The sequence below is a fragment of the Mastacembelus armatus genome, chromosome 11, assembly GCF_900324485.2.
Source record: "Mastacembelus armatus chromosome 11, fMasArm1.2, whole genome shotgun sequence".
Lineage (NCBI taxonomy): Eukaryota > Metazoa > Chordata > Actinopteri > Synbranchiformes > Mastacembelidae > Mastacembelus > Mastacembelus armatus.
The window spans coordinates 13,975,461-14,001,653 of NC_046643.1; the positions used below are offsets into that span (position 1 = coordinate 13,975,461).

The window sequence follows — 26,193 nt, forward strand, 5'->3', positions numbered from 1 at the left end:
CAGAAAACAATTATTATGTGGCCGTTTGTTTAAATATAAACAAATTGTGAAAATTTGTGGATACATATAGCAGCTATTTGTACCAACCTTGTCATGACATACTGTTGAGCCAGTTTCATCTTTGCTATTAACTCTGCTAGATCTGAATTTAACAACTTCTGTGCCATCTCAATCTGTTATAACAAACAAGCAACACATTCAAAATTACTATTTTAACCCCATGTTCAGGAAGATGAACCTTTACCATGTGAATTTCTTTCTTCTTTATTTCAAGAAAAGAGAACAGATCCATATTAACTTCTTGGGCTCTAGTGTTAGGTCTTAGTTATTCTTCAAAATCAAAAGAATATTCTGGTGATTAAAGGTTCACCTATACTGGTGGGACTGTAACCCACTATCAGATTTTTTTGCAGTCATAATAACATCATGAGATTTCTTTTGTGTTTTCAACTTCCATGTATGTCAATGTGTGTTTACCTCTCTATGTGTGCTGGCTGGCAACACAGGAATTGTCTCATCCACTGTCGCTAGTAGAGTCCTCAGGGCCAGACCCACCTCCTGTAAATACAAGCACAAAAACAGTCCTCAGCATCAGTCTTTTCAACACACACCTTTTAACCCATTTTGATGCAACTATGAAAGCTACGCTAACTTACAAGCTACTTACAAGCTAAACAGACTAAGCTGACCTTTTAATTTCAGAGACTTAATGTAAATATTACCTTGACCATTGGGATGTACTCCTCTGGAGCCGCAGGCTGAATCCTGTTGGACATTTCAATCACAGCTTTAACTAGTCCTGTCACATTCTCATAAACTTTGTCGTTAGAACGATCCAAGTTGGCGGTGGGAGGCGGGCTGATCTCCTGAGGCTGCAGCTGAATCAGGGAAGAGAGAATAAGCCAATGAGAAATTTGACTCTTTTTTTTTTTTTTTTAAAGTAAATGTCTTTTGAAAAGTTCCTTAATTTTCTTTTAGCACACTTCTTACAAATGTGATTTTTAAGAAAGAATAAATTGAAATTCTTAAAGAGAAAACAGCCCTTTATTTAGCCAGGGTCAACATAGGTGACTGCAGTTGTGCAGGTACAACACTAGGAGGCAGCACATGCCTACACAAAAACTCAACACTGAGTTCAATCTTTACACACCCATATTCACTCACTTTCTCTCACACACATACATAAACAACCTCTTAGGCAGCCCTGGCTTTAACTGTCCACATGCATTTCTACCTACATACTAGCCAGGGTGGCCTTCCTACTGTGACAGACCAGTGTGTAGATTGTTAGTGCAGAATGATCTATAACCAGTTAATGACAGAAGCTAACCTAACATCCTTCTAATGATGGCAGACACACAATGATCAGTCTACTTCACTTCTACTAATCTCTCCTAAAACATTTGTGGTGACATTTCAGTCTTTTTCTTCACCAGAACTATTTCTTGAACTTGTGCAAACTTGTAATTATCATGATACAAATATTGCTAACATGAGCCAAATATAACCAGTGGGTCATTAGAATGTAACCAGTGGCACCTATTACTATTAATGCCAACTGGTGGAATAACGCCGTTTTTTTTCTTTCCAGTTTTTCTTGTTTTTCCATCTCTGGTGAAGAAAAATAAATAGACAAATATGAAGAAAGCTTCATCAAGCTTCTCTGCAAACTGACAAAAACCAGGAGCTAACTAAATCTAGGTACTGTTAACATACACACACAGATCTGCTTACCCTCCACGGCTATTGGGAGGTTGAAGAGAAGGGAGAGAGGGGGGTGTGCATTTGACAGGGAAGAGGTTGAAGGGGATTGGAAGGTGCAAAAGAGGGGAACGTGTTTGGCAGATGGATTGGTGGATGTATGGATGGAGTAACAGGGCAGAAAAACAGAAAATGGAATATGAACAAAATGGTGTTTCAGTGATACAAGGACAGCAGGGGCATAAAGAGAGAGAAAAGAGGGACAGCGCATTAGGCCAAAGCCAACCACAGGCAAGACATGACATTGTGCAGCATGCAACCCCTCAGCATAATGCCAGATAGTTTACAAGTCAAATCAAAAATTGTATGACAGTGGGAATGTCCAAATCAAGCATGCAAGATTAATCCAATAAAATACAGAACTACCAGACTTCCAGGTGTAAGAGGCCAAATAAGACCATAATGAAGGAATTTTGTTCACGAAAATAATCTTAATCAGCTACTTCTGATCATTTTTAAACTTATAATGTTATTTATGTCTGTGTATGTATGTGTCCATGTGTATACCTTGACCCCCTCGTTGTAGCTGTCCACTGGGCACAGACCTGTCAGGTTGACCAGGTGACCTGGAGCTCCAGGACGGGGCGGTTTTTTAGGAGGAGCTACATGTTCTGGAAAAGAGTATGCTAATATCATTAATATGGGCTATTCTAGCATTATAATTAGGAGGCACATTACTAGGTACATTATTCTGGTATGGAGTGGTGGAAAACAACGTGGTGAAATTACTATACTTAAGTAGAATTTGGAGGTACTTATTCTTTTATCATCCACAACTGATGCAACTTTAAATCGCTACACTACATTTCAGAGGGAAATATTGTACTTTATGCAGCTGTACTGTAGTTTGTTAATTATTTGCAGATAAAAAAAATATTACTTATGGAGCAGATCATTTTACAGTTTGTTACTCTGTTAAAAAGACTAACTACTTGGTATGGACCGTTGTGATTATATGACTTCTTACCAGGTTTTCCTACAGGCTGGTAGATATGCTGGCTTCCACCCTGTGCAAACACACAGTCAATTAATGCTTGACGGCTTTTATTATGTTATATCACATTTTCAAGCAATGGATAATCAAATATTAGACAAATTATTTCAATATTTAGAATCCTGCTGTGTAGTTTCACAGAATAACAATTTCACTGTGAATTTAGGAAAAACTGTTAATGCCATTGCTATTGTGTACAAAGTCAATGTCAGCAATGTCATTATATAGCTACAACTGCAGTTGATACAGCGTGTAATAATCATGGTAATGCTTAGAATTTTCTTTAGGACATCACTGTTTAAAGTAAGACAGCATAATGGTTCTGGGTTTAAAGTTCCCATGAGCCTTCTGTGGTCATGTGGTTGCTGTGTAGGTAGTGCGCTTTGGCACAGTTTCTCTCCTTATCCAGCCCCATTACTTCTTTGTCATTTGGGCTGAATGCTTCTCTCTGCCTAACGCTTTCCTTTAGTCTTTATGCTTTTTTGCTATTTCTGTACTGCATTTTTATTGTCTCCCGCTTTTCTCTCCTTTAACCACTCAACAATATGCACACACACACACACACAGCGACTGACCGGTGCTTGTAGTATGCCGTCCTCTCTGTCGCTGCTTCCTCTGCTGTTTCTGGACTCTGCCTTCTGCAGGGAAGAGACAGAGGCTCAAATATAATGGAATAACTACAAACATAAAAGCAATTTTCATTTCTGTACAAAATCTGTGTTTTTCCAGGTAGTTAGGGTTTATCATTTAAATAAAATTAAACTAAATAAGTAAAGTTTTGATTCTAAATAATTCATGTTTTATACTCTACAACACTCCAATTAAAAAAAAAAAAAAAACATGAACCTTCACAAATTAAAAAACATAAAACACCAACAAAATAAGGAAACAGTTATCCAGTCACCTGCAATTTATACAACAAACAACTGCAGGTAAATAGCCAATATACCAGTAGTTTCTTTTCCTAAATAAATGCAGTTTAGCCATTAAGAATATTTTGTAGTCGCTTCTCTTCTCTTTCTGTCCATTAGCCCACAAAACATCAATTAATTATTACTATCATGAAACAGTAAGGAAATAAGAAAGATCCAATCAAAGCTGCACTTCACTTTGTCCACAACATAAACCCCCAAAGAAACGATTAACTATAAGACCGTTCACATCTGCACCAAAAAACCAAGTTACAGCTACTGCCGCTCCTGTCCTCCCTCAGTTTAGGTACCGTTTTGGTGAAGCATGCCTTGAAGAGATGCATCCTGGGAGAATAGTTCCTGAAGAACACGAGAGGAAGAAAGCAAAGAGTGGAGGCCATCGAAAGAAGGGTGGAGATAAGGACAGAATGTATCACAAAGATGGAAGCGAAGGAAACTTAAGTTACAGAAAGAAAGAGAGACTGAAAAATTTGAAGGAGAAAGAGTCCAGGCAGAGAAAAAGAGAAAATCTGTTTGCAGAGACTGAGAAACATGAAATGACAAAGACAGAAAAATTGAGTCAGGGAAGAATGGAGGGGGAGGTAAGGAGAGAGGGAGCAAAAGTTTTTCCGGAGTAGGAAAAGCTCCACTGAGCCACAAAGACAAAATCCTAAAGAGAAAAGATCCAACTGCCTCACTCTCCTCTTTCTCTTCTCCAGTGTGTTTCTCCCTCCCACTCTTTCCATCTCCGTTTCCCTTTTCCTTCTCTCTCTCTCTCCTCATTCATTCCTCCCTCTCCTTAGCCCTTGCCAATCCCACTTCCTTTCTCCCTCCTTCTGTCCTCTACTCATTCCCTCCTCACAAACTTTCATCTCCTTCTTTTCAGTCCTCACTTCCCTTTCTTTGCCTTCCCTTTTTCTGTTAAACATCTTTCCATTTATTGCAAAGTTTACTTGCCTTCACCCACAGAAATTCTCTTTCATTACTTCTGCCATATAATATTCCAGCACACATTCTAAATTAGTTCAGCTCCATTTTACTTAATCCATCCCTCATTTGGGTCAAGGTTAAAAATCCTATTTGCCTCATTCCTTCCTGAAATTAGATTCTGAGGGAGTAACTGACATAGGACAGAAGGTTTCTTCAGGTTTTTCCTGCTAAATGTGTTATAAGGAAACACTTGGAAAAGAGGCACAGCACACACAGTGTAAACAGCTGCTCTTTGCCATTAAAGTTCAATAACATTAAAGACCTAGGCCCGAACTTAGAATAATACAAAGAGCCAAATAAAGAGATAAAAATGCGAATGTAATTTTATTTTATTTTGCTAAGATGGGCAAAAATCTGTGGTTACAAAAAACAAGATATCAGCAATTTAGTGGACCACGTCTGTCCTGGGAGGTTTCCTGTCCTATAAGGTAATAAATAAGCAAAGATAACTAGACATATCAGTAAAAAGGAAGAAAGATTCTCCCAGCATCCTATACTCCTCTCTAGTGTTTTTCTCTTTGTCTCTCCTGGCTCAAAAAAGAAGATAGTCCATCAAGGCAGGAGGAAAAACAACCTGACCTGAAGAGAGAAGAAAAACAGACTTGTTTTTCAAAAGCAGGGATTTGGCTCCTTTTAAGGATGTTTCCGTGTCTGATGAGATAAATCAAGCACAGTTAAGCCAGTTCAATGATCTCAAGATATTCCTCAGTTCATCTGCTGACGATGATACACACAAACGGGTTTTAATACTGTAAGAAGACAAGTGCAGACCAAATGTAACTATTTGTCTTTCTTTGTTTGATCTATACTGCACAGCTACCAAACGGTATGACACTTTACAACATGTAGCAGTTCGGATCAATATGACAATTATTTTGTTACATAACATGTTTAAGTGTTTATATTTCTGTACAATATCTTGAATCTCTTTGAAGACAATAACTTAAACACATCTTCTCTTGTTTGCTGATATTTGTCTCGCACGTACATGTGCTAAATCAACAGCATCCCGCAGCCTAACAGAAATAAACCACCATGAGCTGATAAACAGGGAGTGAGTTTCTTCATCCATCAAGCTAAGTGGGGAGGTGACAGTTAAAAAAAAAAAATTTTATTTATTTTTGAAGAAGATTTTAATCATAGTAGGGATAGGCTCCAGCAGATCCCCGTGACCCTGAGCCAGGAAAAGCGGGTATAGAAAATGGATGGATGGATGGATGGATTTTAATCATAGTATGGCCGTTGTCCACAGAAGAAACAAAAAACTAAAAACTTGGCCTGTATGAATTGCTCTGTGCTTTTGTTTGTGTGTTTGTGTCTGTGTGTGTTTACCATGAAGCTCTCCTCCTGTTCCAACCACCGCTGGTCATCCTCCATCTGTTGTTGCTGCATCATCAGCCTCTCCTCCATCATAGCTTGACCTCCACATCCAGTGTCCTGTAGAAAGAACAGATACTGAAATATACATTCTTGATATTTTCCTTTAACACTGAGTCATACTATATAATTACTATATAAATACATTATTAAGTCAGTTATTTGTAAAGTAAAAATAGGAAAAATAGGTTCAGGACAGCTATATGATTTCCTTAGTCATTTTTATTTGCTATAAATAACTGTCTAGCATTTTCAATAATCTTAAATCTGTATGTAGGTATTAAACAACTACTTTCCGTATTAGTTATTTTAATTGCTAGAGGTTTCCAGGTGTCTGATTGGAAGCTGGAGATTGAGGTGAAAGCTCAACAGAAAATTCCAGCACACTGTGGCACATGTGGGTCAGATCGGTAACAGAAGGGACAGAAAACTTTAAAATATCTGTTCTCATCATTTTTTGCTAAATAATAACAGATGTAATTTGAGTGCCCACTCTTTGTCAAATGTCCTATCTGAAACTATTTGTGAATGCATGCAGTTTATATTTGTGGGTGTGTGTACCTCCATGTTTGGGCTCCACAGTGCAGTATGTTCTGGTCTGTGTTGATTCCAGGAATCAGAAAGGGGGTAGCTGACTCCTACTCCTCCTACACCACCATGGGCTGATGGCTGGACGTACACAGACAGACAGAGAGAACAAATTGTGAACAATAACAATAGCCCAATATTCCTTGTGCTTTACATGTCTTCCTTGGCATTTCTACACAGTACAAGATTTAATGTGCATATGAAAAAGAGGAAATGACACCCACTGATTAAGCCACTGTTTAAATGCATTTTTGAATGACAACTGTGCAGCATAGCATTTATTTCACATTCATTCTTTCCACATATACAAGATTAAGTAAAAACACAGAGATGAACATTACAAGTGTAAAAATATCTTCCCTGAAAATAAATCCAACTCCCTCAGTTCCCCCTGACTATTATTTAAAAAGTTGTGATTCACCAAAAATCCATTAATTCTTAAATATATTTGTCTATTAGTCCTGTTTTGTACTAATGCACAAAAACAGCAGTCTGTAGCTGGGGACAAAAACAAACTTCAAATAGATACACAGTAAACATCTACAAATAATAGCAGAATCATAGAGAGACAAGATTGTGAATTAACAGTTTTTCCGAATAAACACAACATTGACAATAACATGCTGTGATTTGGCACATGTCCTCAAGGAAATCTTAAAAGTCCTTGTGCTGCTCTGTAACACTCAGTCTGGATGTAAAACATGCTACCAAAATATACAGATGTTAATCTAACTTGTGATGGGATCTAGTCTGATTTTAACAGCAGTTAAACCTACACTCTCCTTATAAGGACAGAGAAGAGAGAGAGAGAGAGAGAGTGCAGCTTATTGTCGAAGGAACTGAGGAGTGACTTTCATTTGTATGTATGTCAGGATTTGTGTTTGTGTGTGTTTGGCTATGCGTTGTTAGGACCAGTTTGAATTTTAGACCAGAGAAGTGAGGATATTTTGTAAAAGTGAAAACTCCAATCCCCACTTTCTAACACAAAAGCCTGTTTGATTTATCTTTTTATTTTGTTTTAGTTAAAGATTTGGTTTTATGGTTATGGTTCGAATTAGGCTTAGGTCAGGTTGACATAAGGGCTGTGCTTTGATATTTAGCTGTGATGGTTAAGGTTAGTATCAGGGGCAAGAGAGTCCATTATATCAGATAATGTCCTCACAAAGACAGCTGTACAAACGTGTGCGTTTGTGTGTGGCTTTTAGCCCTGCAGGAAATGCCTGCTGTCTACTCAGTTTATGAGGAGAGGAGTAACTGCACTGAAAGTCTCATTTTCTCTTGCTTCACTTTTCTCTTTCTGACTTTGACACATGCGGCACATGCTCACTGTCGTCCAACTCAATCCCTCTTTAGACTTCACTCATGCTCAATTCACCAAATGGAGTTCATGTGATTTTAGTCATAAACCTGCAGCTTTGATAGTTAAAAGGATTTATAACAGCTTTTGTTCCAGTGATGTAAGACTGAAACATTTCGCTTTGTTTTCAAGATTTGTGGTTAGTACATCTGTCTTGACAATACATTCCTACAAAAGTTTTAATGAAATACATTTCCTGTAGTTTTTCCAAACTTTATGTTCTTTACCCATTTTAAGCAACTAGGTTAGGGTTATTTAGGTCTTCTTTTGTTGATTGCTGCAATGCCTAACAATTCAATACATCTAAAACAAATACAACTGTCCAGTGTTGCATGGCTGCAGCCCATGCTGGATAAGAAGGTGCAGAGCAAAGTTTTCTCACTGCTAGAAGTGTGTATTTAGGATTGTGTATTTGCCTTACCGGAAAATGGTTGTGTTGTGGGCTGGAGAAGAAACCTTCACTGGAGCGAGGACTGGGGTAACCTGGTCTACTAGGCTATAGACAGAAAGAAAACAGTTTGTTTCTGTTCATAACCCATGCCAAATCTACAATACAAAAATTGGAAGAGAGAGCGAGAGAACACCAGTGAGCTAAATAAATAGGTTGATAAGAGTCTTACCTTAGGGGGTGCTTCATCAGACCCTCCAGAGTCCCAGGACACAGTGACTTGTCTTCTCATCTCCATTCGAAGTCTCTCTTCTTGTTGAAGCTTTTCTTCTTCCAATATGGTGCTATAAGAATTATACATAAAATACAGGATTATCTCAACAAACATAGTCAAAGTGCTTGAACACTATTTACTTGGGTGTTTCTATTACCATCACTGATCACATTTCATTATGTTTAATGGATGTTATACCATGAACAGCAAAGCTTTAAGCACAGTTTATTTAACAACAATATACAGTGTGTTAAGCGTAAAAATGTAAAAAACCAAAATGTAATGTGCAAGCAAGCAAATTAACAGTATTCATATTCAGCACATTAATACATACACATAAAAACATCTTACTACCTGAGTTGTGTTTTGAGTTCAGTGAATCTCGGTCGCTTGCTGGGATCATATGACCAACATTTAGTCATCAAACTGTAGAGGGTGGGTGGACACTGAGGAGGCATAGCCAGTCGCTCACCGTTCTCTATCCTGCCAATCACATCATTGTTCTTCACCCCTTGGAAGGGCTTGATGCCATACATCAAGATCTCCCACATGCACACACCTACGGATGAACACAAACAGAAAGCACAGAAAGTTATTAAAATTTTTAACCTGCAATCTATTAACACTAAACCTAATAGTACTTGGCATCATGAACAGATGCAAAACAATAGAATGTCTATTAGATTTACAACACTGTAAACACATACAGAAGTACTCAAAACACATAGACAAGTACTCAGAACTCACCAAACATCCAGACATCACTGGCAGAGGTAAATCTTCTAAAGTTTATTGATTCAGGAGCCATCCATTTGATGGGAAGTTTACCTTTAGAAGCTAAGGCAAACATAGATACATAGTCAATTCTCCATTCACTCATTCAAGTAGCAGGTTAGAAATGAGAAGAACCTAACTGTTTCATTAAAATACCAAAGATGTTGCCAGGTGACATGATAAACTGCAGTAACCATATGTCACCAGTAGATGGTGGTGAAGTACAAGTACAACTAGGAAATACACTCAATAGCACAAAACTAGACTTTATATTCAATTAACCAACACCATTAGAAATATCTCTCTAATGTGTTTAGGTGCTAATATTTAACAGTGCAGAAGGTTAAGACTTTAAAAACTACCTTGGATATTAATCTGTATGCTATCTCATAACAATGCTATGTACAGTATGTGTGTATAAGACATAGTTTATGGGTCCATTACCTTTGTAGTAAGAGCTGTCTTCCATGTATCGTGACAGACCAAAGTCTCCAAGCATCACGCAGTCAACTGAAGAGACCAGCACGTTGCGTGCTGCTATATCCCTATAAGTTAAAAATGGCAGTGGTTAGGCCTAATCATAGATGTTATTTATCATTTGTGTTGCAAAACATCCTCAATGTGCTAAAGAGAAATGTGCTAGGAAACATCATGGCTGCCTAAAAACCACTATCATATTTACTATAGGCATATATGCAGAACAGATTTATACATCAGAAAAATTGTAGTGTCCAAAATACACATTGCTTTTTGCAGTGCTTTGCTTTAGATAGTAAACTAGTGGAGACATTAGAGATTTCAGTCAGTGTAAGTTATACCAAATGCAAAATGCCATTATCCTAGTTAGTCATTTTAGGATTAACATAGAAACCAAAACTCTTGGAACTGTCTAATTAGTCTAAACTTCTCTATACTGTAGCTGGTATGATAATGTGAATCCAGTACATGCAAACATATAATCTGTGCCCATTTGCTCAGTCCTCTGTGTGGCACCAGTCCACTGCCTTGGCCAGTCCCAGAAGGCAATTGGCCTACATGGGAGTGTCATCAGCTGATGTGGGTCACCTGGGCCTCACAGGCTATAAAAGCTGGTGTAACTACTCAGTGTCACACTTTTGCAGCATACGTCACAGATCTAAGCACAACTCACACTGCTGTTCTGCACACTCCACTGATTTATTTAACTTTACTTTTAAATGATTACATTTGTTTTATGTGCAAATCTGCATGGACTTTGTCCTTGTCACTTCCTTGAGCCAGTTGGTCTTAATGTGTGTTTGTATGTTTACCTATGTACAAAGCGTTTGCTCTCCAGATAGGCCAGGGCTGTACTGAGCTGGTAGGCAAACAAAATGAGAGTGGCCAAGTCCAGACTGTATTTCCTCACTTGCAGGAAGGAACGCAACTATAGACAGAGAGAGAAAGATGCACAAAAACACTGGGTTATTACAGAGTGTATATACAATACAGTACTTTCCCTGTTAGTGATTGTCAACATTTTTTAATAAAAAAAAAATACAAGGATAAAGTGTGGATTTTTTACCAAATTTCAAGGCTTTTTCAAGTAATGGTGATTACAGCTAAGACTCAGCAGCTTCCTTTGCATGGTGACAAGAAAAGAAACCAAATCTCTTACACACAAAAAGCCTCATGCATACCTCTCCAAGAGTACACAGTTCCATGATGATCCAAACCGGGTTCTCTGTGATCACCCCAATCAGTTTAACAATATGAGGGTGGTCAAACTGTCTCATCGTCACTGTAACAAAACAGGAAAACGTTGTAACTCGGATATGAAACGACTCACGGTTTGTTAATGAATCATGGTACCCCCCACCACACACACACACACACACACACACACACACACACACACACAAACACAGTGGTCTTACATGCTTCTTGTAGGAACTTTTCTCTGACACTGTCTGATGTACAGTTTTTACATGTCTTAATGGCAACTGGTAGAGGTGCTTTGTCCTGCAGAATACAACAGACACAAGCCACAAGTTGGCAGATAAATGATAAATAATAAATAATATGCCTGAAGTGTGCATGGATTTCTACATACTGGGCTGTTGTAGACGCCTTGGTGTACATCTCCAAACTGGCCCTCTCCTATGCAGCGGCCTAACTCTATCCGGTCCCGTTGGATCTCATAGTCCCGCGCTGAGAAAAAGGACAAGAAAAGAGTGAGTGAAGTATTTGTATTTTCATACACTGGAAAGAACTATTACATTTGACATGTGTCTATTAGACAACATGGATGGGATTTACAAACTTTTGAATGGTATCGATTGCATACATTGATTACATAATAGATTGTGTTAGAAAAGTAACTGAAAGGATTAAGATACTGCAATCAGATATTTGTCATTTTTTGTAAACCCCACCCACTGGGAATAAGGTAAACCATTCATCATGTATGCAAATGCATTTTGACCCATATTTGTAAACTACCTCTAAACACCTCTAACTACAGTACAAAGGCTTGACATGCACACTGCAATACAAAATTGTGAACACACAAATATACAATAAAAAAAATTTTAAAAGGAAAATTTTAGGTTCATAAACAATTTATATTCGCATGCACATCATTACCATTCTTGCAGATGATCACAGTGAAACATGGGCTGAAACTCTTAAACAAGTTCTATGAGCGATCAGAACTCAAAATTTAGATAAAAAAAAACCGAAGTGCTATGTAAAAATCAAGAGCCCGTTTCTAAAAAGCTCCACCAAACAGACTAATTTCAGGGCCAGGATGTCTTTTTAGACTGAACACTGGTAATACACTGCATCTGAATTACATGACATGTATTTTATCTGTGCTTGGCAGTAACCTTTTTATACTCAGTGAGTTAGTTTGTTTTTGCAATTGAAATCCACATGCTTTGACATTTTTACTTTGACATTTAAGTTTTATCAATATTTTTGCATTGTTGAAAAGGTCATGAACATTTCTACAGAGGTGTATAAATGTCAGCTGCCAGATAATCACAGTAAAAATAGACTAAAACTAAGTTCAGAAGGTTTATGCAAGAAGATGACCACCAGGAACCTTTCCCATAAAAGTTTACTGTTGGGCTAAACAAAATTCTGCTATGATTCTGCAGATAAACACAGCAAAATCACAAATACCAACAGCATAACCAGAGCCCATTTCATTACAAGAAGATTTACAATGATCCATACTAAAGTTCTCTTGAAGGACATTATTAAGGGTTTCAAATTAAAAGAATCCACAAAGAACTAAAAAAAAACAAAAACAAAACAAAAACAACATATAACCATAATTATAAATTACCCTAAAGAAATAGAAATGTCACAACCAGCATGGTGGCGAAATGAGAACCACGCCAATAAACAATCGAAACAATCATGAGATTGTTTATTCGAGAAGTCTGTAGGGACTTCATGTTCCCAAATTCTCATTCAACTATTAATGAAGTACTATTTTGCATTGTTTATGAATTGGCTCTTGCCTTCATTTTCAACACTAGGCCCGAATAAACAACAAGCAAGTTAATAACTTAGATGTAAGATACCTTTAGGTCTTTGTATTTTTCTTTGCCAGGTAATGATGTTGAAAGGAAACATCCTATACTGTTTCCTACTCTCTCAAATAAGTCAGTTCACTTATATTTATACAAAATATAACTTCTAGCTTTATAATTATACAAATGCCTGGAAAAGAAAAATATTCTTCAAAAGAAGGTCTAGGCATTTCAGTAGGACAGAATGAGAGAGACAGTCAGTTTTACCTTCAACTACTCCATAGCTCACTGTGTTGGCGATGGAAGGAAGAGGAAGAGAGAGAAATGAAGAGAGGGGGAGAGGTAGACAGCTGCTTTAAGATTGAAAAGAGCTCAGATAACATGCACACCCGACATATACAAGGATAACTGACCTATTTCCTTCTTTACCTGATATTTAGTTTGGTTAATAAGCATGTTAATGAATGAAACCCTGAGCTGATTCTTAAAACAATTAATTTACTAATAGCTATTCTTGTTTTGCAGCTCCATTTTACATATCAAGCAGACAGTCTGACATGAACTCATACAAACTCAGGCACAAAGTAGGAAAATGTGTCAGAGGTCTGCTTAGAGGAAGTCGTAGAAAGGCGCAGACCAGAAAGCAAAGCGAAAGGGACAAATAAAGAAAGCTGACAAATACTGCAAGACTTTGAAAGGCAGAAAAAGATTGTGGTAGGAAACAGTCCATTTTCAAAGCAGCCACAAAATCGAACACATAAACACTAGCCAAACTTTATACTTACAAAGTACTAGAACAGAGATTGCTAAAGCCACTTTAACTTAAAGTGCCATAGTCAAACTTACAAAACATTCAGGGCTCTTACTAACATATGAATGAATCTGACATGAACCACATATATACATAATGAGCTATAGCCTCTCTACTCTTGATGTAAGATTGTGAACTGAGAGTGCGCTTCTTGTAATAGATTCACACCACATACATACTTAGCAGAACAAAATTGTTTGCTAGACAATGTAGCAGTGATACATTTGCTTTATAGTCCTTTGCCACAAGTGCAACAGAATATAATTTTCTAAATGTAAACATTTTAGTTGATAGATCTGGCTGAAGAAAATGCAATAAGTTACTTACTGGAGGGCATGGTGTACGTGTCCTCTTCATCAACTATCTCGGCATAGTCATCAGTCTCTGTAATGTTACACACACCACAGTGTAAATAAAAGAATAAAAGAATACATAAGACCAATAAGAAAAAACACAGGCACGAATGGAAAAAAACAAGACAACTGTGGACACATGTTGCTCCGTTTACCGTATGTCTACCATGGTATGAATAGTCCCCACTGCAGACATACAAACACATGTGCAGCAAAAAACAAAACTGCACAAAAAAAAAACCTTTAAATTAAAACAGCTAACTCTTCAACTCAATTTCAAGAACTTCTGCACAAAGCTACACCCACGTAGCTCCCCTTTCTCCTCTCTCTTTCTCACACACACTTGGCAGAGAGTGTCAGCTGAGCATGTGTTGTGTGGATCTGTCTGTGTGAGAGCAGCTGGGCTGCAGGGAGTAGCTGTGGTGGACGAAACAAAAACAGAACGGAGAGAGTTTAGAAGAGACAAGTATAAAACAAAAGAACAGGAAAGAGAAACCAGGATGTAAGAACAAGATATAAAAAGGGCGAGAGACGCAAACTGAAGAAAAAAAAAAGTGGCTGTCACGTAAGCAGATGGTAGTATTTAAGACAAAACCTGTGCAGAATCAGACAGGTAGAAAAAGAGAAAGGGAGTAAAAAGAGCCAACAGAAAAGAGAGGTAAAGATACACCTAGTCTATCCTAACCAGATGGTGGTGTTTAAAATAAAATCAGTGTGCAGACTCAGCTGTTGGAAATAAGAGTCAACATCTGCTATCCCTTGCAGCTCTTCATCTCTGCTCAGGATTTGTCAGGCTCCGTGGTAACGTGGCCTAAATTTATCAGAAATCTTTTTCATAGGCCTGTGGCTGATTTTCTTAAAAACCATCTCCACAGCCTGACAAGTAGCGTAAGCTGAAGAAAGGATTACTGGCTAGAGGTTGAGTGAGGAGTTTGATATCAGTCTCATGTCTTTACAGAAAAAATAAAGCTACAGTCAGGAAGCAGTTTGCTTAGCTTAGCATAAACAACAGAAACAAGGGGAAACAGACTGGCTCTGTTCAAAGGTTAGGGGAAAAAAATCTGCCTGCCAAAAATTTTCAAAATTCATCTAAAATATATTGTCTAAAATTACATGTGATATCTTGTTTATTTACTCTTCACCCATACTAGTGTATCTGTTTTCACTTGGTTAGAGCCTTTATGATAGCTAAGCTAGATGACCACTGGATTTAGTTTCATATTTAAAGAACAGACATTAGAGTGGTTACCAGGCCAAATTAGCATTTCCATAAACACCTAACTACTCCTTTAAGGCTAACATGAATAAGAAACTGTATAGCTTTCCCTTTTATTACTATTTTATATGAATAACTTAGGTTCAAAAACGTTTATGTGTTTAATCAAACAGACATGAGTTTTACTGAAGTACTGCTGTGCATGATTTATATTTCACATGAGAGGAAAGTCTTTACTGTGCCTCTGAAAATATCACTGCAAAAAAATATCGTCTGGGCTGAAGCAACAGCTCTGCCTACTCTGTTACTGCTATTAAATGTGTTTTCTATTGGACAAACTGATCATTTCAGCAGGTTTCAAGATTTCAAGCTGGTTTTGATCAGTGATTGTTTATTTGCTAACATACATTTTCAGCAACTTTTGATTCCTTTAATATTTAGCCAGGCTTGTCACTGTTTCCGTATGTGCACTGAATGAATGTTTCCAGCAGATTTTAAACAGTATTTGTACCTTTTCTAATTCACTTTTGCCTTTAAATCTGCAGCTTAATTAGATTAAGATTTCACTTGCATATAATCAGAAATACTTTGCACAGATTTGTTAGTTTCTACTATTAAATCCATTGTTTTTTATCACTGCATACTCAACTGCAGCCTCAATGGGTTTGGGATTTGTAAAGAATTAAACTGTGTCTAAGTTTGACTTGCCTGACTCTGTTTCCTTCTGTGTTCAGTGGAGGGAAAATGTGTATATGCCTGCATGTTTATGTGTATGTGTGTGTGTGATCTTGTTAGCCCATTATAGCCAGGAATGCACTCACTCTTGAATCCAGTAAACCTCTCCCTACTGTGTGTGCACAAGTGTGTGTATGAATGTGAGTACACGTGTGCATAAGTTTGCGTCTCTGTGGCTGTGTGTGTGTGTGTGTGTGCAGAGAGAGAAAGCTTTGGAGAGTTTCCCTTAAAGAGAAATACCACTTAATTTACAAATTCTCCTTTTTTGTCATTCATTTGGTTAAAAGCAAACATATTTCAAATTCAGTGGTAACACACAGACATCTTCAAATAAGAATATAAATAGTAAGCCACTAAATACAGATCAAATACTTTAAAGCTTCCTGTGATTTATTCACATTTCCAATCAGTGAAACATGAAGAACATAAGGTAAATAATGTGCATTCTACATCATTCATAACACACTATTTAACAAACAATATACAGAGACAGAGACCTGTTGTTGAAGAGCATGCAAAAGCATCAGCCCACACACCAATACAAACACACAATGCTTTCCCAGGAGGGTGCAGTGGATTGGAGAACAAAAAAGAAGGAACAAAGGACAGACTGATAAACAAGAGCATAACTTTACCATCCCCACTAAGATCTTCTGCAGGATCCAGGAGAGCATGCAGGAAATTGGACAGGAGAGGATGAGGAGTGAGAGAGAAAGCAGGAGACAAGAAGAGTCAAGAAGAGAGAGTGGAGAGAGGAGACAGAAGAGAGGAGAGGTTAGAGCATGGAAAGCCTTGAAACAACATGGGAGGTGTTGCAGGATCTGCAAAGCCAAACACTCAAAGAGCACTTAGTTAAGGTCACCATTGAAAAAGCAGTTAACATGGCTGTTAGATGAACATGTGTGAGAAAACAACAGCAATATTCTAGGAGTTGTTTAAATATGCTATGAATATATGGGAGTTGGATAGTTTTGTAGTTTTGTTGCCAGATCGAAAAACACCTGAGTTTAACATGAGTTTCACATGAGTTTCAGGGGTTATTATAGAAAAAAAATCTATATGGTAACATGCCCAATACTACACTTTAAGTCCATACACTTCCTATGCCTTTCAGAATTAATCTTAATGTCTTTAATCAGAATATTTCCAATCATGGACTTGTTTTCCAAAACTATCTTAACGGGCTGTGATTGTGATTGATCCATCTTTTACACTTTCTTAAGCTTAAATTGTAATGTAAGACGTGTTTCACATGCTTTCTTACATTCTCTGAGTAAAATTTGAGATTTTAAAAGTAGTATGTTGACCATGCTTGCGTGTCATGTTGAGAAAAAGTTTGGATCACTTGTTTAAGTTGAATCAACAAAACAGCTGCTGTCCAGACCCACATCTTTTTCTCTCCACAGACCTGCTGCTGATGAAAGCCAAAACCACATATGGAGATAAGAGGACATGTGTTGACCCAGTCAGACTGTCAACCTTAGTGCAGGACATGTAGGCAAACTGAGTGAATTTTAGTAGAATCACAATACCCCTTAACACTTCTGTACTTTATACATAAGGATCATATATTTCCAAAAGTGAAACTGTTCTTGGTGAAACTGTGAAATCCTCCATGGCTACTGAACAACATCAAATGAGCTAGTAGTGATCTTGCTTGAGGATACTTTAACAAAGCACATAGTTAGTGGTTGATGAATGATTAAAAATAAATCAAACTGTGACCTCAAAAGCAAAGCATGTGCTGAACTGAGACTAAAGAGAATGGTTTTGCTCTGTGTTGGTACCAGCTACTTCTGGGCTCCATCAAATTGACCCTCACAAAGAGGAAAATGTTATTCTTTAGCAGCATTTCTCAACATGTACAACCAAAACGTGTTCTCAAGTGTGAGAGGTAAAACATAAAAACTGGTTACTGAAAAAAAAAAAAAAATACAAATAAATACCAATAAGTTATTACTGCATCAAAAACAGTTTTCTTTATTTGTGTCCTAGACATCTTTAGTGAGCTTCAACTTGGTCATATATAGCAAAAGACAACTGGTTATTGGGTCTGAGTTTGTGCAGGACTGAATTAGTCAAAGCAACCATGCCATGAGAACAAAGACAGTTTAGAAGAAGAGCATATCCTTAAAAATTATTGATACAGCTATTAAATCACAAAACCATTTTAATTTTACATGAAAAGTTTGAAAAATCCAAAATTGTTGCCTGTGTCAATAATTTGAATCATTACTTTCACACACTGTGTCTGTGTGACCGTTATGCAAAGAAACATTACACAACTACCATGCTCATCAATTCAGGTATTTTATTCCACCACATAACAATTTTGTGGATATGCTCTTCTACTAACTGTCCAGTGACAGCCGAGGATACCATTGGGCGGCGAATCTGAACAGAAGACAAAAGGGAGGAGAAAACGCCGCGCCTTGGTTGGCTTAGGAGGTGTTGATGTCACTAGGTCTTCAGCCAATGAAGTGTGGAAAGAGGACCAGAGTGTGAGAGGGAAAAAACAATGAATGGATAAAGAGATGTGCAAAAGACCAAGATGGAGAGGAGCAATTAAACAAAAAACAAAAGAAAGCAGAAACAGATAGAATGGGATAAAATAAAGAGGCAATCCCAAAAGAGGATAAAACAAAGAGATGGGAAAAAAACAGATGCTGGAGGAAACAAAGACAGAGAGAGTAGTTGTAGGGGGAGAAGCTATCACACTGTGTTCATTTCAGGCCTAAATCCATTTGTGACACTTTGTGTCTTACCTGAGACAGAGATTGCTCTTACTCCACTCCTGACTGCTTCTAACTTTTTCTCATTATTAGACAATCTAGAAAAGAGAAAAAAGAATAATTCAATGATTTAGACAGAGGTCAAGGACATTAACATGTTAAATACACAGTTAAAAATCCCTAACTGAATTAAAACCTCCTTAACATACATATCAGTGATTTATAAACCACGTCACTGAAAGAATAGACTGACACATGCATCTCTCTACAGTCAAAAGCTAACTGTAAACTAACCCGTACTGTTTCAATTTTCTCTCCGCCTTTCCCGAGGTCTTTCTCTGTCTTTGTCAGCTGAGCTCTACTACGGGCTTTACATCACAGACCACAGGAAAAAGAGGAAAAAGAGAGGCAGAAAGCACTGAAAGTTAGAGTGAGAGACCGGGAGAAAGAGGAGGAGACTACCAGTGTGTTTAAAAACCCAGAGTGGAAAATATTTGGCTCCTAAACTTATCTCCTTATTTGACCAGAGACAGACAGAGAGAGGAAGAAAAACCAGAGATTTAAGTTGAAATGATCAAACGTAAACAAAACACTGAAGTGAAATGTGGAAACACAAAATGTCCCAGGCCGATGCAGTCACAGATAAACATATTGAACTCTACCTTAAAGTTGTAATGTTTCCCCTAAAAATCTTTTTACTGGCCTGGAGATTCTAAGGCCATAACCTCTAAAAAAAGCCTCATTATGGGGTAAAACATTGGATATATTTGGTTGCCTGTATTTAGGTTTACATCTCATTGAGATGTCAAACTCTACACCAAGCAGAACGGGAAAAGTCAGGGAACAGTGTATGAGTGAAGAAGCAGAAGTTTCCTAACAAAAATACCAAAATGCCTTGGTATGCTAAACAGGATCTTACATTACAAAAGTCATTATGTCTAAACATAACTTGTTAAATATGACACTGTGTTGAAAGACTTAAACATGATAAAAACTCCGCCCACTTTATTTTCAGAAAAGATTTCTGATGTCAAAGATTTCTCATGTAATGATAAGATAACCTTCTGTCTTGGTCGTCTTTACATCTAAAACAGCTGCATGACATCTCAAAAACACACCATCATGAATGACAGAGCTATTTACCATCAATGCTGACATTAAAAAAGGACTTACTTTGGGATTGAAGGCAGCGCTCTCTCTCCCTCTAGAGGACAAAAACATAAAACATCAAGATCAGAATGAATAATGTGAAACACAGCAAACACATATAGGGTTTTAAAATGTTAGATGACTGATTATACATAGAGACTGCAGAGAATATAAACCGCAAGCTTCTGTAAATAAAACATTACAATGAGGTTTTAGGCAGCCATCAAAAGATTAAAAGTATTCTAACTTGAGTACATGTACGGTAAGTGCAAAAATCCTTAATAGTACAGCTTCCTACCTTTGTGAACTCTGACGATGAAAGAGTGAGTTTCCAAGGAGACGAGTCGACAGTAACCGTCTATCAAGTCAGCCAAGTTCTCCGCCATGGTCAATGATGCTGTTGTAACTGTGAGAGGCTGCACACACACAAACACACAAATGCACACCGTGGCAGGCGTTTTACAAAGAGCCATTATCTCTGAAGACTCACACATACACTCTCATACACACCAGCACAGTGGGGGTTTCCAGCTGCTTCTTACATCAGGGGAAAACTTTTTTCTCTCACATAGTGTTTGTTTGTGTGTGTGTGTGTGTGTGTGTGTGTGTTTGTGTGTGTGTGTGTGTAAGTAAATCCAGTACCATAAATGCCTGTAAAACAGAATCCACTCATACAGCAGTGGGAAACCCTTCCTTTGTGAGCGGAACCATTATGTGAAATCTATACATGGAAAACCATGAGCTAATCTGCATCTATCTCAGTCGCACACAGAAGATTAAGTAATAGTGCTAAGCCTCCTAATGGACACAGCTTTTTCAGCAATGGACACTCCTCTGCTAAACCAATTCTTAATGCTGTTCTTTAAAACAGCATGCACAGACAGACAGACAAACAGACAGGTTAGTAATACCTCAGCAGCTCCAGCTACGTTGAGCTGCAGCATGCCTTTCCTGTCTTTCTCTTCCATAGCCGAGTACTGGATGGACTGAACTTGGTTAAAGTTAGCTAGATGGGTCGGCTGGGGACAAAAAGAGAAACACAGACAGAGTCAAAATGAAATCACGTTACCTATGCCAATCCTATTAATTTGTGATTTAAGTTGTATCCATATTGATTTTTTTCTCTGGAGTCAAACCAGCACTTTCATTTAAAATTCATCATAAGCTGTGCTATACAATGTTTTCTTGAAAGTCATTCACCGTGGATCCCTTGTCTGTGAGGTAGCTGATCCCTTCCTCTGGCCCAATAGCTAACTCCACCTGGATCACCCAGCTGGACTGTTAAAAGAAAAAAGGCATAAAAATTGAAAAGGGAAAAGTGAATAAGAAGTCAGGGAAAATGAGTGGAGAAGAAGTGGAGAAATGGTCATACGTTTACTCAGTATCTTACCACACAAAACAGAAAAAGAGCAGACATGTTGTGAGACACACTCGCATCCTGGATATATGCAAGACCTGATCCCACCAAAAGGGGTCAATAGAACACCACTAACCAGAGTGTTCAGATTACATCAGGGTACAGAAAAGTGGAGGACAGAATCATAGAAACCTACCCCAAGGGCACACTTGAAGCACTCCTTGTCATAGCGGTAGATTGGCGCAAGTATCTCTAAGAACTTCAGGATGCACTGTTCGTCATTCAAATTGGCTACCTGCTTGAATGTTTGCTGAATCAACTTACGAAGGGTTTTTGCCTGGAATGCAGACAGAAAAAGAGAAGGAAGATAAAAGCAACTAAACTGACTTTTATTTTAAATGTAATCTGTAAATGGAACAAGGAAGAGTAGGACACATGATGTATGTGTGATTTTTTGTGAGGGTGCAGAGTGACATACACACTAAGATAAGAAGACACTGATGGACTAATATTCAAATTGATCTAATCACATCACTCTAGAGGCACTCTCAGTTCGGATCAATATCTTAACAGCGACACATTCATACTGTTAGTTGCCACTTGATTCAGCTGTCCATTCATCTATACTGTCACAAAGTGCTTTTGCAGATTTTGAGAGTAGTAGTTGTATTTTCCCTGCTGACATTACTTTCACACTGTCAGACCTGATTTACTTTAGGTCTGTTATGTCACCGCAGAGGAGACAGATGGGAAAGAAAATCCATCTCGGAAAAATGATTTTACCATTTACAATCCTCTCTGCCTTTTGCCACTCTAGACATAAAGATCCACGCATACAAGCAAAATGTGCCATATATATCTGAATAGCCATCATTAGTTATGTGAGGATTTAACTCAGCAACTTTGCTTTGCTGTACAAACCCACCAAAATATCTGGGATTTTGCACCTATCTATGCATAAATGTGCTGAATTAAGACATTTATAATTTATAAAGATTACAGATTTATACCAACAGATGAATAAAAATTGTATATAGTGTGAAAAATACAAGAGCACTTACTATACAGACAATCCCAAGCTATAAATAGCTCTCTATATAGATTAAGATAAAGATTAGAGGAGATTTAGTGGAGTGCTGAACAAGCTTTAAAAATTTTCATTTTTACAGTACATTGGTGCGCGACATTAAGGTCATTTTGCACAAAATAATGGATTAATGAATAAGTTTCACAACAACAATTAACAACAACAATTAACAAGAAAATATCACTTGCATTGATTTATTGGCTAAAAATATAACGTGGACACAAGAAAGTGACTAACCTCAGGTAGGTTTCTAGGTGCATAAAACCACTCTGTACTCAACTTAGCATTTTGGAGGACAGAATAATTCATATGGCAACAATTAAGTCTGAGTTTATTTTCTAATATTACTATCTCTCTTTCCAGCTGTGGAAAGAATCAAGACCCCCCCACACACACACACACACACACACGCTTATCTACGTCACTGTGTTCAGCTGTATGTGTATGCATGTTATTTTATCATGTCATGACACACATAAGGTTACGGAATAACATGCTCATGTTTGTTGTTTGTACTCTTGACAAACTCATTGTTTTAATTCCTAGAATTCCACCACACACACGTATAAACACACAGGGATATTGTCAGTCCGAAATGTCCGCCCTTCCTGAGAGGAAGTACAGCAACAGGCTATCGCTCCCTTATCACCATGCTGACCGTAACTATAGCAACAGGACCGAACAGTGACAACATGACATAGTATGTTTTTTAATGTTGGTAATATCCATCAGTCTGTTTACTGCAAAACAATGGTCCCTGTGTGTATTTTGTGTCTGTGTTTCTTTAGCTGTGATTTGTACCAGTAGTGGCCAGAGGTAATTTGGATTATTGGTACTCGTCAATTTGTTCCACTAAATTGCTTTAATAACTTTACTGCAGAATAGTTTAGCACTATGTTGGGTCATGTTGGCTTGGCTGGTAAAACTGTTTATATTTCATATTATTACATTTACTTTATTGCAGAAAAGAGAACATTATTAGGGTACTGTTCTTGACACAGCAAGGACAGCAGTTATATTAAAAGACTTTACTTGGTTAGGTATATTGCAGAATGAACTCTATGAGCAACTGATCAATTAATACTATCACAGGATACACTGACTATGACCTTGCTGGTAGTTTCACACACATCACTACTAACCTCTTGTAGATGAATCGCTAGATTATTTCTATTTATCTGTTATTAATATTACTCATTAATCTCAGTCAGCATACAGTCCTGCACGTAGCCTAGATTCACGGCTAAAGAAACGATAATAGAACTCAGCAAGTCATCAACTTGATGAGCAGAAACACATGTCTTGGCTCAAGCTGGAGTTGCCTGATCAAATTTTGATCTTTGAAGCCACTAAAGGTCAGTTTTACTAAATCTGCTGCCCAACCTGTCAATATGAATGAACACTCTCCTCTTTATAACAGCTACCATCATCAGTCACTGTGTACTACCACAGCCATCTGCTGTGAGGCTTGTGTGTGTGTGTGTGTGTGTGTGGCAGTGGAGTCCATTGAGGGAGAATAATCCCATTAAATGACTACCATTCTCTTTCACTATAGTGAACAACAGAAACATAAATGACAGCTGCACTCTCTCTCCTGCTCCCTCAAACACAAATCTGTGTATGTGTGCAACATCCAAGAGCAGCATACTAAGACATTTGCTTTAACTTAAAGGCAGACACAACAAACTCATCAGTAGTGCAACTGATGATTATTTCCATTATTAATTAATCTGTTCATTATTTTCTCCATAAACTGCATGATTATTTGATCTATAATATGGAATCAAAGTGAAAAATGTCATTACACTTTATTTGAGCACAAAGTGAGAGTTTGTATGTTGCAAAACCTAAAGATATGTCCTCCTCTCCAGAAGACTGTAGTTCTATGACTATTTTATTAAATACAAATTTCTAATAGTGGAACTTTTTTTTGTCCATACATTTCATTTAGAGGTATTTGGCATGTATCTTATATTAATATATCCTATATGTATCTATACATAATAAAATGAACAATTCATAAGTTAGAACAAAAGTTCAGACATTTTCACTGTAGCATGATGTGTTAGTTTACTGATGTTTGACTAAATGTGTGTGTCACTGGGTGTGCATCTTCATGTCTTATAAAAAGAGCTCAGGGCAGTGTATGTTGTCATGTCTGCCAAAGGAGTAGAAAATGCAGCACAGGAAAGGAGATGAGAGGAGATAAAGTAAGTAGGAGGACAGCTGATGAGGGGGTGTCAGCCGGTCTTCACAGACAGGGGGTGGGGGTGACCCCAGAAGGAGACACACAGTGACGCCTCCACCGCCTTCCTCATTGTTGAAAAGAGAAAGTGGGTTTAAACATGACCTGAGGGTCACACATGCACAGTTTCTCCCCCTTTTGCAGAGCATCTGCCTGCTGACATTAAGACCCTTTCGGGTCACTGGGCCGTTCTGGGCCGTTCTTTAACACAGACACAGTAACGCATGCACACACACAAGACCATCCCCATAAGCACGTGCCATAAATTTATCATGGACATAGATACTGGTCATTAAGCATGCACACCCAACTAAGATATATTATGAACATTTCTGATAGAAGGATATGTTAACTTCTGAAAAAAACAAAACAAAACAAAAAAAAAAAAAAACAATCTGGCTGTCTCCTTGTTTTTAGTATTGATGTTAAGTTAAGAGGTTGCTACTGTAGCTTCTTTTGTGTCCTATTTTCCTATTAATTGTTCTACTCCTCTCCATTTAGCTAACTAATCAACTAACTAATCATTCTCACCTTGACAGATTCCAATAGGTCTTTTGGGAAAAAACATCTCAAACCAACATCTTTCCTGTAAAGAGAGACAGAGAGAGATACAGCAGCATGTTTATTATGCTGGACTTACACTGAGGAATGTTAATCAACAAGCATTTCTGTCTTTATCTGATCTTAGCAGCATACTTCTTCTCCTGAAAAATCCCCCAAAACAGCTACAAGCCAATACAGCTGGGCAGATGGGCAACTGAAGACAAGTACCAGAAACCAGCAATGGAAAGCTATGACTAAGTGCTGACTAGAGAGCACTACTCATCTTTTCCTAAGAGACTGGGCTAAAGAAAAGCAAAAGAAGAAAAGGAGATATAAGGGAGAATCAGGGGGAGTACAAATGAGAGACCACAGAGACAAAGAAAGATGTGAAGAGCTAAAACAGGAAGCTGGCTAATGACTCAAACTCCTCTGGAGAAAAGAAAAGTACAAGGGGAGAGCGAAGTGTGTTACATCATCCTTTCTCGCCTGTTTTTCTTCAACATAGATTCAAATTATTACTGTATGAGTATTAGTTTAAGACCAATAGAGACAGTGTTCAATAAGTTGTAGATCACATGGAAAAGGACAAATAAATATATAGATGCTGCTTTCTTTTAGTGATACTTTCAGAAACTTAAACAATGTTCTTTTACATGCTAAAAACAAAAGTACATATTATTTTACTGGGGGCTGACCACCATCATGTCCATGAAAGACTTCTGTCAGCCCTAAAACTGCTTTCTCTCTCTTAAAGTTGAGGCTCTGTCCATCACATGAGGAATATGAAGCACTGACAGATAAATTACTGACTCTGAAGGATGAAATGTAGAGTAGACCTCAAAGAACAAGCGCTAACAAAGGCCCATGCTTTGTATTAACACACAAACCACAAGAACCTCTGCCAACTACAGCCAGCTGATCTCCAACAGAACATACATTTTGTAGCTGCATAAGAGAAAAAAAAACTATTTATTCCTTAACTAAATGCTGGTGTAGAAATGCAAACAAAACCCCAGCATTTTCTTGTTTGTATTTTGCATGTAAACAAAGC

At 37.7% G+C, this 26,193-nt stretch overlaps 1 protein-coding gene across 8 annotated transcripts in view; it reads right to left on the reverse strand.

Moving 5' to 3' along the window:
• The window catches only part of ptk2aa (protein tyrosine kinase 2aa), a 53,571-nt gene that overhangs the window by 1,595 nt on the left and 25,783 nt on the right, over positions 1-26,193 (reverse strand). For 5 of the 8 annotated variants that reach the window (XM_026301186.1, XM_026301187.1, XM_026301188.1 and 2 more), the window contains 25 exons: positions 25,131-25,185; positions 21,464-21,604; positions 21,111-21,188; positions 20,822-20,929; positions 20,209-20,326; positions 19,935-19,965; positions 18,795-18,859; positions 14,053-14,109; positions 11,486-11,583; positions 11,310-11,394; positions 11,073-11,173; positions 10,704-10,819; positions 9,859-9,959; positions 9,388-9,477; positions 8,995-9,199; positions 8,599-8,710; positions 8,400-8,474; positions 6,595-6,702; positions 5,989-6,093; positions 3,331-3,393; positions 2,729-2,768; positions 2,269-2,372; positions 723-878; positions 478-558; positions 88-173 (listed from right to left, as the gene is read on the reverse strand). In XM_026301186.1, the coding sequence (XP_026156971.1) occupies positions 88-173; positions 478-558; positions 723-878; positions 2,269-2,372; positions 2,729-2,768; positions 3,331-3,393; positions 5,989-6,093; positions 6,595-6,702; positions 8,400-8,474; positions 8,599-8,710; positions 8,995-9,199; positions 9,388-9,477; positions 9,859-9,959; positions 10,704-10,819; positions 11,073-11,173; positions 11,310-11,394; positions 11,486-11,583; positions 14,053-14,109; positions 18,795-18,859; positions 19,935-19,965; positions 20,209-20,326; positions 20,822-20,929; positions 21,111-21,188; positions 21,464-21,604; positions 25,131-25,185 (2,379 nt within the window). Of the gene's footprint in view, positions 1-87; positions 174-477; positions 559-722; positions 879-2,268; positions 2,373-2,728; positions 2,769-3,330; positions 3,394-5,988; positions 6,094-6,594; positions 6,703-8,399; positions 8,475-8,598; positions 8,711-8,994; positions 9,200-9,387; positions 9,478-9,858; positions 9,960-10,703; positions 10,820-11,072; positions 11,174-11,309; positions 11,395-11,485; positions 11,584-14,052; positions 14,110-14,233; positions 14,456-18,794; positions 18,860-19,055; positions 19,127-19,934; positions 19,966-20,208; positions 20,327-20,821; positions 20,930-21,110; positions 21,189-21,463; positions 21,605-25,130; positions 25,186-26,193 lie in introns of those variants that run through there. The other 3 variants (XM_026301190.1, XM_026301192.1, XM_026301193.1) reach the window with 3 other exon arrangements.